Source organism: Lepidochelys kempii, chromosome 6 (assembly GCF_965140285.1).
Source record: "Lepidochelys kempii isolate rLepKem1 chromosome 6, rLepKem1.hap1, whole genome shotgun sequence".
In the NCBI taxonomy this organism is placed as follows: Eukaryota; Metazoa; Chordata; order Testudines; family Cheloniidae; genus Lepidochelys; species Lepidochelys kempii.
The window spans coordinates 61,736,579-61,749,155 of NC_136385.1; the positions used below are offsets into that span (position 1 = coordinate 61,736,579).

A 12,577-nucleotide genomic window follows, 5' to 3' on the forward strand; every position below is an offset into this window, starting at 1 on the left:
AGAGGTCCCAGGGGGCAAGTCAGGAATGGGGGGGGGGTTAGATGGGGCGGCAGGGGGCAGTCAGGGGTGGGTGGTCAGGGGACAGGGAGCAGGGGGGGATGGATGGGGTAGGAGTCCCGGGGGGGCCGTCAGGGGATGGGGGAGAGGTTGGAGGGGCAGGAGTTCCAGGGGAGCCGTCGGGGGGTGAAAAGCGGGGGAGGGGGCGTGTTGGATAGGAGGTGGGGGCCGGGCCACGCCTGGCTGTTTGGAGAGACACAGCCTCCCCTAACCAGCCCTCCGTACAATTTTGGAAACCCGATGTGGGTCTCAGGTCAAAAAGTTTGCCTGCCCCTGGTCTGACCTCATTCCCCTTTGACATCTCAGGGTGACCTTTAATGACCCCCTTTTCCAGCCTCTCTATCTGTCTTGAACAAATGAACTTGTGTCTTCATCTCTACTTCCTTTACTTACATGTTTACAGAAGTGCTTTTGCTGAAATTGGGGATCATCCTGAACTCCATCTCTATCTCTTGCCTCATTTCAGGGCTCTCGTTTGCCTCTGGTTTCTCTAACATTGGCATTATCCTTGGCATTACCCTTTTCTCCTTTTCATACATTTTGGGTCTGTTAATCTGCTTATTGCCCACATACACCATTGTTATAATTTCATACCTTATCAAATCCTTGTCCCTGTGTTATCTCCAGTTGTACTGACTATTACATTTCTCTCTGCTATGTCCTCCTCAAGCCCCAATTTTACAAACTGTCGTCTCTCTCTAAAAGCTGCGGTATGCGTTCTCCTCTGTACGCAGCACTCCAGCAATGTTATGGACATCCTCAAATGACTCCACTGGTGGCTCATCTGTTTTTCTGGTTCCATTTAAAATTATTCTTGTTTTTCAAATGCTCCATATACTTGTACTAATCTTTAATAAAATGTTGTCGTTCTATAATCCCCTGCTTGCTTCCTCTCATCCTACCTCTGGCCACCTCTTTGTCCTTCCACACAAGCGTCTCTATGTTGGTTTGAGAGCCTTCTGTGCAGCCTTCTGTTCCATCCTGGACAGCAATGCTGTATCTCTGCACTTTCTCAGCTCCCCATAATTTTTCAAATGACATCCCAAAACATCTTCCTTCCTTGCTAAACCTGCATAATATTTCTCTCTCCCTCTAACTATAGGCTCTGTAAACTCTTTGGGAAATAGTTTGTATGAAAGATGGTTTGCAAACTAAAACGGTTTTATACTTGAATATGTTGTAAGATACAATCCTGTATATGGCTTTTAAATTGGCCTTTCTGATGTCTCTCTCCCCCTGTTTTTCAGGGTAAATCTCAAAGCCTGAAGCATACTGTGAAGGATATCAAGGGCAGTAGCCCAGGGAGAGCTCTGGGGGATGTGAGCCTGCGGGTCTACCTCTATGAAGGGCTTCTGGGTAAGTTAATTTTTTGGGAAGCTGGAGGAGTCGTACATAGAGGGTAGACTGGAGCTTGTATATTCCAATTAATGGCATCCAGAGATTCTGTTCTCAGGGTTACATTGCTTTCCAAACTTGAGGCAATAAATAGAGTGGCACTTCAGATGGTTTGTTTGGAAGGAAGTGAGGATTTGTCAAGGATAAAAATAGAAAGGGAAGATAGGTGAGAAATTTTAATTAGCATAAGGGTTAGTGTGCCTGAACCCCATACTGGCATATCCTTGAATATGAATTAATACTGGAATCCTGAGAGGAAAAGCTTTTTAGCTAGATAAGTGGGTTTTTAGCCTTTTTTCATTTGAAGACCCCTAAAACATTTTGAATGGAGGTGCAGACCCCTTTGGAAATCTTAGATATATTCTGTGGACCACCGGCTGAAAACCATTGTTCAATGGTAATGACAACCTGTTGCGGACACCTTAGACATAGTCTGTGGACCCACAGGGGGCCGCAGACCACAGGTTGAAAACCACTGAGCTAGATAATGTGTTGAAGGCTAAAATATATTGCTGTTCTGTGCAGAGTTCAGCCTGAACAGAGGGCTACTGGACTCTGAAGATTGACTAGCCCTTTGCTGAATGTTTCCTGCAATAACAAGCGCATTTTTTCTGCGAACTCGTTTGATCTGAACTTTGCATTAATCAACAGCTCTCTCCCCCCTCCCCTCTCTTCTCTTCTCCTATTTTTCATCCTCTCCCTTTATCTTTGCTGCCGTGGTCCTGCCTGCTCGGAATTGTGCAGGGAGGGATAAAGGATCCGTCTGGGACCAGTTAGAGGATGCTGCAATGGAAACCTTTTCTCTAAGTAATAATTTCTTCTTTCCACTTCTGTGTGTTTGCAGTAATATCTTTGCTCAGCACTTCTGTACACGGTGGCCTGTCCTGTTCACTTCTGTGTGAGATGTAACATCCCATTGTGGGCAGTGTTAACTTTAGGAGGAAGGTCTGCACTCAAGGGCAGTTGCAAGATTGCTCCTTATGTCTGAGGTTTGGGGGAGATGCTGTCAGAGTGTACTATAGATTAAGAGAGTGTCTTTTCTTTCTCTCTCTCTCTCTCTGTTGTGCTCTTGTTTGTAATTTTAAAAATGACCTTTTTGCTGTGGGTTTGTTTTGGCTTGGGGTTTCTTTATGGAATGGGAAGAAAGGAGTTGATCTTCCAATATCTGACTGGAATGAGAGCTTAGAACTCTTATTTAATATTGCCCAGGTAAGGAGCGCTCAACACTGTGGGACCAGATGCAGTTCTGGGAAGATGCTTTTCTGGATGCTGTGATGTTAGAGAGAGAAGGAATGGGAATGGACCAGGGACCTCAGGAAATGATCGACAGGTAACCTTATATGAGTTCTTTTGTGGTGTCTTTTTTCCTCATTGTTTCACCTTGAGCTGAAGCAATCCCAGGGTATTCACAAGTTTGATTTAATTATGTGTAACACATTTACTACTACAACTGAGTAGACCTCACTGATATAATTGATTCTCTCCTGCACAGTCTCTCCCTTGTATGCTCCCCCCTTTAGCTTAAGACCAGGACAAAGTTTTCTTTAAAGTTCAGGGTGACTTGATGCTTCTTGTTAAATGAGGAATCATAGAAGTGTAGGACTAGAACGGCCCTCAATAGGTCATGTAGTCCAGTGGCTCTCAACCTTTCCAGACTACTGTACCCTTTTCAGGAGTCTGATTTGTCTTGCGTACCCCCAAGTTACACCTCACTTAAAAACTACTTGCTTTACAAAACCAGACATAAAAATACAAAAATTATCACAGCACACTATTACTGAAAAATGGCTTACTGTCTCATTTTTACCATATCATTATAAATCAATTGGAATATAAATATTGTACTTACGTTTCAGTGTATAGTATAGAGAGCAGTATAAACAAGTCATTTTGTTCGTATGAAATTGTAGTTTGTACTGACTTCGCTAGTGCTTTTCTTGTAGACTGTTGTAAAACCTAGGCAAATATCTAGATGAGTTGATGTACCTCCTGGAAGACCTCTCTGTACCCCTAGTTGAGAAGCACTGATCTAGTCCAGTCCCCTGCACTCAAGGCAGAACTACGTAATAACTAGACCATTCCTGACAGGTGATTTTCTAACCTGTTCTTAAAAACCTCCAATGGTGGAAATTCCAAAACCTCCCTAGGCAATTTGTTCCAGTGCTTAACTATCCTGACAGGAAGTTTTTCCTAATGTCCAACCTAAACCTCCTTTGTTACAATTTAAACTCATTGCTTCTCTTCCTATCCTCAGAGATAATGAGAACATTTTTTCACCCTGCTCCTTGTGATAACATTTTATGTACTTGAAAACTGTTATCCTGTCCCCCCTCAGTCTTCTCTTCTCCAGACTAAACAAACCCAGTTCTTTCAATTTTTCCTCATACGTTATGTTTTCTAGATCTTTGATAATTTTTGTTGCTCTCCTCTAGACGTTTTCCACTTTGTCCACATCTTTCCTGAAATGTGGCACCCAGAACTGGACACAATACTCCAGCTGAAGCCTTATCAGCAGGGCGTAGAGCGGATAAATAACTTCTTGTGTCTTGCTTACAACACTCCTGCTAATATATCCCAGAATGATGTGATTTTTTGTTGGTTTTTTTTTTTTTTTTTTTGCAACACTGTTACACTTTCGATTCATATTGTAATCCACTTTCCGCAGTACTCCTTTCCTGCGCAATCATTTCCCATTTTTGCAATTTATTGTACCTTCCTAAGTGGTGTACTTTGCATTTGTCTTTAAATTTCATCCTATTTACTTTATACCATTTCTCCGCTTTGTCTAGATCACTGTGAATTTTAATCTTATCCTCCAAAGTACTTGGAGCTTGGTATCGTCCGCAAACTTTTGTTAAGTGTACTCTCTATGCCATTATCTAAATCATTTATGAAGATATTGAACAGAACCAGATCCAAAAATATACCTGCAGGACCCCACTCAATATGCTCTTCCAGCTTGATTGTGAGCCACTGATAACTACGCTCTGGGAATGGTTTTTCCAATCAAGTTATGCACTAATCTTTTGGTAGCTCCATTTAGTTTCCCTATTTCCCTAGTTTGTTTAGAGAGAAGGTCATGCAATACAGTATCGCTTACTAAAGTCAAGATATACCACATCTACCACTTTCCTCTTATCCACAAGGCTTGTTACCCTGTCAAAGAAAGATGAATAAATACAAGCAGAGTGGGAACTTCAGGTGGAATGTGCTGGAGAGATGATGATAGGTTGGGGTAGAGGGGCTGGACTGGCAGGCTCAAGTAGCCTGGACAATACCTTTTGAGCATTCAGAAAGTACCAAGTAATTTGCAAGAGCTAAAAAAGGAGGGGTGAATAAAAGCCCTGGGGGCAGAGGGAGGAGCTGCTTTTCAGAAATATCTTTGATCCAGGGATAAAAGCCATCCCTAGTAGGGTAGTTTATACAAAATGGTGAAAATTATACCAAAGGCAAGAAAAGCTTTACCTCTCCATTTCCCCTTGGTTCAAATGCTGATATGTGGATATAGGGTAAAAAATGTTAAAGCTTCTCAGAGTCTTAGGAGCCTAAATCCCATTTTCAAAAGTGACTGGAGCTCATAAATGCCCAAGTCTCATTGAAAGTCAATGGGACTTAGGAGCCTTAAGTCACTTGGGCTACTGAGTCACATAGCTGCTTTTGAAATTCCCCCCCCCCACAAGAGATTAGTAACAACTAAAGCTTTTAGGAAAGACTTCCTTATTTTTGCGGGGTGGGTTTCCAGTACAGATCATCCAGCATTCTATACACTTAGCTCTCTAGATTCAAAGATTGCATGAATTTGATTGTAATGTTTTAAATCATATTCACAGTGTACTTTATCTCCCTTTCTTTTGTTCTTCTGCTGTCCCATCTTTAATGTCACTTCTTTTTTTGTGTACATTTTAATTTTGCTTTCACTGTTTTCCCTATTTTTTTTTTCTTTCTGGCTTACTCTCCTATGTCTTCCTCTTCCTTTCCATGTGTTGTGCTCTCACTCTCTTCTTTCCTCCCCCTTAATCTCTAGGATGCCAACTCTCTCTCACATCTGCCCAATAATCACCAATGGATTTGAGGATAAGGACCCAGTGAGCAAACAAATTGGGTGGCCTTGGTGGGTAGGGCTCATTGTGCGGTTCTGGGAGAGCCAACAAAACAGGAGAGGCAGGCAAAAGCTTGGATGCATGGAAGGAACAGAGCGCCAGCAGCTAGAGAGGTGCAGGCCAGCTGTTGAAGCTGCATTATCTTTCACCCAGCCTATACCGCAATTGCTCTGAAGAATCCCCTCCCCCCTTTAGCCTGGAGAAGGAGCTCTCTGGGCTCCCTCCTGCTCCTGAGACCTGATGCTCCTACCAGCCCATATCTTACAGGTGGGCATAATTAGCATGGACCGTATCTTTGGAGCAACCCACACTAATTCAGTATGATTCCTTTCAGTTTAATCAAAGTTTATTAATGTTATACTGGTAATCGGGAGGTGGGAATTAGTCAAGTTCTTTGAGTAGATACAGCTGTGTATTCTACTTAGGTGAGTGCACCAGTGCCGGAGTACTTTGCCTAGCAATACCTGTAGGGGTGGTGCTCATGCCTTGCAGCCCTGGCCTCTTCTCTGGCCCCAACCCCCTCAGTTCCTTCTTACAGCCCACGGCTAGAGTCAGAGTGATGGTTTTCACATTGCACTTCTGGTCTCAGTTTCAGAAAATTTTCTTGTATCTAGTAGTAGTTAGCACCTTCGGTTAGGTTTAGCATTAGTTATAGTTGGCTGTCCTGTGTGAAGCCCGCCCCAGGATTCAAGCATTGTCTATCTTGCAGTGATCCTCAACAGTGATTCCTACATAAGGTGCTTAATGTGTCCTTCACCAAGGCACAACAAAGAGTTGTGCTCCACCTGCAAGTCATTCACAAAGAGCACTCAGATGGCAAGAGACTTGTGGCTGAAGCAGCACCTGCTGGAGTAGGCCAGGAGGCTCACTTCAGCACTGAGTCCCTCATCTGATTAGTGGTCACCTTTGGATCTGGCAAGCAATGCCACTCCATGCTCGAGTTCTACTGTTTCCACCAAGAGTAAGAGGAGTTGTATGGCAAGGAAGAGGTTCCATAAAACTTATCAAGACATTCCAGGGTTCAGGGAGATGCCACCTCATCTTCTAAGAAGGGTGCTGACTGGTACCATACTCCCTGCAGCATCTGGGATGGAGCAGGTCTGACTAACTGCTCCATGGTACTGTGCCAAGAGCAGCGAGAGCCCATACCATCAACTCTGGTTCCAGCCATGGGGTGTCTGTTGAGTCCTGTACTATTGACATCAGCATTAGCACCAAATATTTTTATGCCAGCGGCATACCAGGTGGCATCAGATCTGCTTTGCCTCTCAGTCCCAGACTCTCTACTGGTTCAAGAGTTTGCTGGTGCAATGGCTTCTTCTGTCTTGTCCTCTGTTTTGCCCTAGATACTTTCTGGCTGCGTCACAGAGAGGCACCACCTGGCCTCAGACTGTGAGGTTGAGGCCTGCACCAAAGGCCTCCTCGACACTGGTGCGTCCTTCAGCATTGTAATTGTCGTGGTGGCAGATCCCTTCATTGAGCTTGGTACTGCCTCGGGTACTGGTGCTTCTCCCGGTACCTGGTTGGAGTATCTGTCATTCAATTACTTCTGATGCCTATTCTCTATTCCTCTTCAGCACCGGTGCTGCCCTGACGTAGAGCTTCAGTTTAGTCTGTTTGTTTCTTTGTCCTGTTGGGATTGGTAGCGAGTCTCTCAAGCCACACAAGGTTTCTCCAGTTTGTCATGACGGATTAGCGCTACCAGTACATTCTGCTGCCTTTCAGCCTGTCTTTCACTCCCCAGGTCTTTACCAAATGCAAGTTTGTGATGACAGTATACCTCAGGAAGAGGGGAATTCATATCTTTCCCCCATCTGGACAATTAGTTACTGAGGGGCAAGTCCAGAGAGGAAGTCCTCCATCATGTCCTCGTCCCACAAAACTTACCAAGTTGTTTAGGTCTCATCCTAAACTGCAGGAAGTCAACATTAGTTCCAACTCAAAGAATCAAGTTAATCAGGACCCTGATAGATCCTACCCAGTGCAAGAGCATTCATGCTGATGGAGCAATTCCAGGCAATTCACCAGTTCACTATGTCTGGAGTTGCAGTCTTAACCTTCAACAACAACAACAACCTGAGTATGCCTGAGGTTTCTAGCATATGGCTGCATGCACGCAGATAGTCCAATATGCCAAGCTGCGCCTCTTCAAATGTGGCTGAAGTTGGTCTATCATCTGAATAGTCATCCCTTGGACAGCCTGGTCCGACTTCCTCTGCCAATCAGGACAATGTGTGCCAGGGCTTTCCGTTTGCTCAGTCCCCACCAACCAGGACTGTTGTCACTGATGCCTCCTTAATAGGTTGGGGAGCACTTCTGGGATTGCTGAAAGTTCAAGGTCTGTGGTCAGAACAGGAAACTTCATATCAATGTCCTGGAGCTTCATGCCATCTACAATGTCTGTCAGATCTTTCATAATCACATGAGAGACTCAGTGTTTCTCATACTCACCAGTAAAGCTTTGTAATGTATTATGTGAACAGACAGGAGAGAGCACATTCCAACATGCTGTGTCAGGTGGTGATCAGGCTCTGGCAGTTTTGCGTTGAGCAGATCATCTCTCCCCACATGGCCAATCACTTACCTGCCATCCAGAATCACTTGTCAGAGCACCTCGGCAGAAATTTCTCCCTGAATCGCTAATGGTCCATGAAGCTCAGCATCCTGTGGTTCATTTTTGCAGTTTGGGGCATCCCAATAATCGACCTTTTCACCACAAAAGACAACAAGACATGCCAGCTGTTTTGCTCCCGAGGGGGTCTCTGTCTGGGCTCCTTGACTGACTGATGCTTTTCACCTGAGCTGGGAATTGGCACTCCTGTTGCTTTTCCTCCAATTCTAATCATCCTTCAAGTCATTCTCAAACTGAAATTGGACTGTGCCAAGCTTATTCTCATTGCTCCAATGTGGTTGAAACAATCTTTTTTTTTTTTTTTTCCTCTCCCCTCACAATGTTGATTCAACATCCCATATCCCTTCCTTTTCATTCTGACGACCTGACTCAGCATCATGGTCAGGTTTTACATCTTGCACTCAGCTCCCTGCATCTCACAGCACAAATGCTGCATGGTTAGATGATGATGATGAGAAACGATGTTCAGAGGTGGTCCAGCAAGTCTCACGCAATAGTAGAAAGCCCGCCACCAGAGAAATCTGTTCAGCCAATTAGAAGCATTTCTTGATGTGGTCGTTAGCCTGGGAAGTTCGACTGAATTTAGCTGGTATCCAGGACATCTTGGACTACCTGTTTTACACCTTCATTCTTTTGGTCCTGCACTTACTTGTTTGAGAGTCCACCTGGTGACAATTTTTGTGTTTCATCTGTACATCCACAGGAGGTTGGTGTGTTCAAACCCCATGGCAGTGAGGTTCTTGAAAGAAGTCACTCATCTCCACCCACTTGTTAAAGAGCCTGTTCCTTTGTGGGACCTTAATACTCTCTTAGCAGCTTTTATGGGACCTTTGTTCAAGCCTCTGGCAACTTCCCATTTCTCCCTTCTGTGTCAGAAAACTGCCTTCCTTGTGGACATAATGTCTTCTAGGTGGTGGTGGAGCCCCCTTACTTGCAGTTTTGTAAAGACAAAGCAACCTTATGGCCACACCCTAACTTTTTATCCAAAGTGGTTTTCCAGTTTCACTTGAACCAAGCTATATATTTACCAGCGTTCCTCCCTAAGCCGCATTTAATTCCAGAGGAGCAATGTCTTCACACGTGGGATGGCAGGCAGTGTTTAGCTTTTTATCTGGATAGGACCAAACCTTTCTGCTCCTCATCTCATTTATTTATTTCATATGCAAATTAAATGAAGGGGCAAGTGATTGCTTCACAGATAGCGCCTTGGGATAATTTCCTGTATAATGACTGTATAGGAAGTAGACCAGGCTATCCCTCCTCAAAGGGTGCGAGCCCCTTCCAGGAGAGCCCAGACAATACTGATGGCATTTCCAGGGCTGCCTCTTGGTCCTCTGTGCATACTTTTACAGACCACAGTGCCTTTACTACTGCAACTAGATCAGATGAAAACTTTGGGAGGCAATCCTGCAGTCCTTGTTTACACAGACTCCAAACTCCACCTCCTACGAGTGTTGCTTTCAAGTCACCTAAGGAGACTACATGGCTGCATCTACTCGAAGAAGAAAAAATAGTTAATTACCTGTAATTGTTTTACTTCGAGATGTGATGCAGATGTGTATTCCACAACCCACTCTCTATCCACTCTGCATCTGAATCTGTGCTTCTGACCTTCGGTGCAAAGAAGCTGAGGAGATCAGGATGGTGGTGCCCTTATATGGCCAGGGAAGGGGCTGGGGTGCAGCGCATGAGCACCACCCCTATGGGTACTGCTAGGCAAAGTCCTCTGGTCTAGTGCATACTTCTGCATTGCATCTTGCAGAACAACAATTACAGATAGGTTACCGTATATTTTGTGGACTGCTCTAAAGCTGTTTGTGTATGGCAAGCCTATGTGAATGTTCATTTGTTGTAGCATTTTGTCAGTAACTTAATTTTTTTTAATTAATAATTTTATTTTGTCTTCCTTGCTTTAGTTTTACTACTCCCTCCTCCCCTCACACACACAGCCAGTTGTGCTGTCTCCTGCTCTCATTAGCACTCAGTCAGATGTGGATGGGAGCAGAAGGCTGTTCAAGCTCCAAGCTGCCTAAAGCCCTCTCTGCAGAGGAAAGAATGTGAACGGCTAGTTTAGTGGGTGCACTTTGCATACTCTACACCAATGGGCATTTGCTGACTGTGCCACCCATTAGAGCCACCCCACCTTTAATCTGTCACCCCTCCTCCTACTTGTCTTGTATCCCCTCAGTCTTGCTTTTCTCAACTCATCAAGTTCTGTTCTCCACTCCCAGCCCCTTGCCTCACCAGCCAGTCAGCCACCCACACTTAGCCCCCAGTCTGTGGGCTGGAGGCCAAAATAGGAGCTATTTCATGAGGTGGGGAATGAAAAGGAGCCGCAAAGTTTGAAGAGCAGCTGCTTCACTTGTCAGGGGTGTGGGAGAAGTGAGGGCCCTAGGCCTGAAAAGTAACCACTTCCTGTACAGGCTCTATGCAGCTGCAGAACAAGGGGAAGCAATTCCAGTGGGGTTACTCTTGTACTGAGCTGACTGTTGCACAACTGTGACCATGCGATGGCCATCAAGAAGTTGCAGGTGGGGAAAATAGGAAATCATAGAATCACAGAAATGTAGGACTAGAGGGGACCTCGATAGGTCTTCTGGTTAAGTCCCTTGCACTGAGGCAGGTCTAAGTATTATCTAGACCATCCCTGGCAGGTGTTTGTCTAATCTGTTCTTAAAAACCTCCAATGACTGAGATTCCACAACCTCCCTAGGTAATTTGTTCCAGTGCTTATCTACTCTTACAGTTAGGAAGTTTTTCCTAATGTTTAACCTAAATCTCCCTTGCTGCAATTTAAGCCCATTACTTCTTGTCCTGTTCTCAGTGGATAAAGAAAACAATTTATCACCCTCCTTTTTATCACAACCTTTTACATAATTGAAGACTATTATTATGTCCTCCCTCAGTTTTCTCTTCTCCAGACTAAACAAGACTTCTCCAGTTTTTCTATCTCTTTCCCAAGGTGTGGTGCCCTGAACTGGATGCAGTACTCCTGTTGAGACCTTATCAATGCTGAGTAGAGTGGAAGAATTACTTCTTGTGTCTTGCTTACAACACTCCTGCAATTACATCCCAGAACGATGTTTGCTTTTTTGCAACAGTATTACTTTGTTGATTCATATTCAATTCACTGTACCCCTCCTCCCCAACTCGCTGGTCTTTTTCTGCGTACTCCTTCCTAGGCAGTCATTTCCTATTTATATTTGTACAACTAATAGTTCCTTGCTGAGCGTAGTACTTTGCAGTTGGCCTTACTGAATTTCCTCCTATTTGTTTCAGACCACTTATCTGCTTTGTCAAGACCATTTTGAATTCTAATTCTGTCCTCCAAAGCACTTACCAAGCTGGGAGGGGTTGCATCGTCCGCAAACTTTATAAATGTACTCTCTGTGCCATTACCCAAATCATTTATAAAGATACTGAATAGAACCGGACCCAGGACAGATCCCTGTGGGCCCACACTCGATAGGCTCTTCCAGCATGATTGAAAAAATTGATTTTCCAACCAATTTCCACCCACCTTATAGTAGCTTCATTTAGGCTATGTTTCCCTAGTTTCCTTATGAGAAGAATGTGTGAGACAGTGTCAAAAGCTTCACTAAAATCAAGATCTATCACATCAACTAGAAGGCTTGTTACCCTGTCGAAGAATATTATTAGGCTGGTTTGACATGTTTAGTTCTTGACAAATCCGTGCTGACTGTTGTTTGTCATTTTATTCTCTTCTAAGTGCTTAGAAATTGATTGTTTATTTGCTCCAATATCTTTCCAGGTACTGAAGTTAAGCTAACTAGTCTATAATTCTCTGGGTTGTCCTTATTCTTCTTTTTATAGATTGGTACTATATTTGCCCTTTTCCAGTCCTCTGGGATCTCTTCTGTCCTCAATGAGTTCTCAAAGATAATCACTAATGGCTCAGCGATGTCTTCATACAGTTCCTTAAGTATTCCAAGATGTATTTCATCAGGCCCCACTGACTTGAAGACCTCTAGCTTGTCTGAGGGCCTGTCTTCACATACAGCACTACAGTGGCGCTGCTGTAGTGCTACTGTGCCAATGGGAGATCTTTGCCCGTTGGCATAGTTACTCCACCTCCCTGAGAGGCAATAGCTGTGTCAATGGAAGAAGCTCTCCCGTCGACATAGCGCTGTCTGTGTGTGGGGGGGTTATGTTATATAACTACATTGCTCAAGGGTGTGGATTTTTCACACCCCTGAGTGATGTAGTTAAACCAATATAGCTCTGTAGTATAGATCTGGACTAGATAATTCTTAACCCGTTCTTTCCCTGTTTTGGCCTCGGATACTACCTCATTTACACTGATGTTAGTCAGTCCAATTGCACTGACTAACCTACATGCTTGTGTTGTTTTCTTTTATATTTATCCTTCATA

General features: G+C 44.2%; 1 protein-coding gene across 31 annotated transcripts in view; it reads left to right on the top strand.

The window, feature by feature from the left end:
* Window positions 1–12,577, top strand: part of MADD (MAP kinase activating death domain) — a 123,694-nt gene that overhangs the window by 74,568 nt on the left and 36,549 nt on the right. For 23 of the 31 annotated variants that reach the window (XM_073348306.2, XM_073348277.2, XM_073348281.2 and 20 more), the window contains 3 exons: window positions 1,305–1,413; window positions 2,197–2,259; window positions 2,662–2,782. In XM_073348306.2, the coding sequence (XP_073204407.1) occupies window positions 1,305–1,413; window positions 2,197–2,259; window positions 2,662–2,782 (293 nt within the window). The remainder of the gene's footprint in view (window positions 1–1,304; window positions 1,414–2,196; window positions 2,260–2,661; window positions 2,783–12,577) is intronic. The other 8 variants (XM_073348284.2, XM_073348287.2, XM_073348290.2 and 5 more) reach the window with 1 other exon arrangement.